General features: G+C 59.4%; 1 protein-coding gene across 1 annotated transcript in view; it reads right to left on the reverse strand.

Moving 5' to 3' along the window:
- The window catches only part of EMH_0001120 (protein kinase, PfEST homolog, putative), a gene marked incomplete at both ends in the record, with an annotated part of 27,896 nt that overhangs the window by 845 nt on the left and 26,664 nt on the right, over window positions 1-387 (reverse strand). Inside the window, one exon of the mRNA XM_013495492.1 lies at window positions 1-385. Coding sequence (XP_013350946.1) covers window positions 1-385 — 385 coding nt within the window. The remainder of the gene's footprint in view (window positions 386-387) is intronic.

Below are 387 nucleotides of genomic sequence, written 5' to 3' on the forward strand. Positions count from 1 at the left end.
AACCACAGAATTATTTGCTGCTGCTGCTGCTGCTGCTGCTGCTGCTGCTGCTGCTGCAGCAGCAGCAGCAGCAGCAGATGAAGTTCACCTGCGGCCTCAGGCGCCGCTGCCTGCAGCCTCAGCTGCAGCAGCATCCCCCGCAGCAGTTGCTGCTGCAGCAGCTGGAGGCGCTGCTGCTGCAGCAGTTGTTGCTGCTGCTGCTGCAGCACCTGTCGTTGCTTGAACACCTGTTGGTGCTGCAGTACCTGTTGCTGCTGCTGCAGCTGCTGCTGACTCAGCAGTTGCTGCTGCAGCAGCTGTTGCTGCTGCAGTAGCTGTTGCTGCTGCAGCAGCACTTGTTGCTGCTTCAACATTTTTTGCTGCAGCAGCACTTGCTGCTGCGTCAAC

Source organism: Eimeria mitis, genomic scaffold, assembly GCF_000499745.2.
Source record: "Eimeria mitis Houghton genomic scaffold, Emh_scaff160, whole genome shotgun sequence".
In the NCBI taxonomy this organism is placed as follows: domain Eukaryota; phylum Apicomplexa; class Conoidasida; order Eucoccidiorida; family Eimeriidae; genus Eimeria; species Eimeria mitis.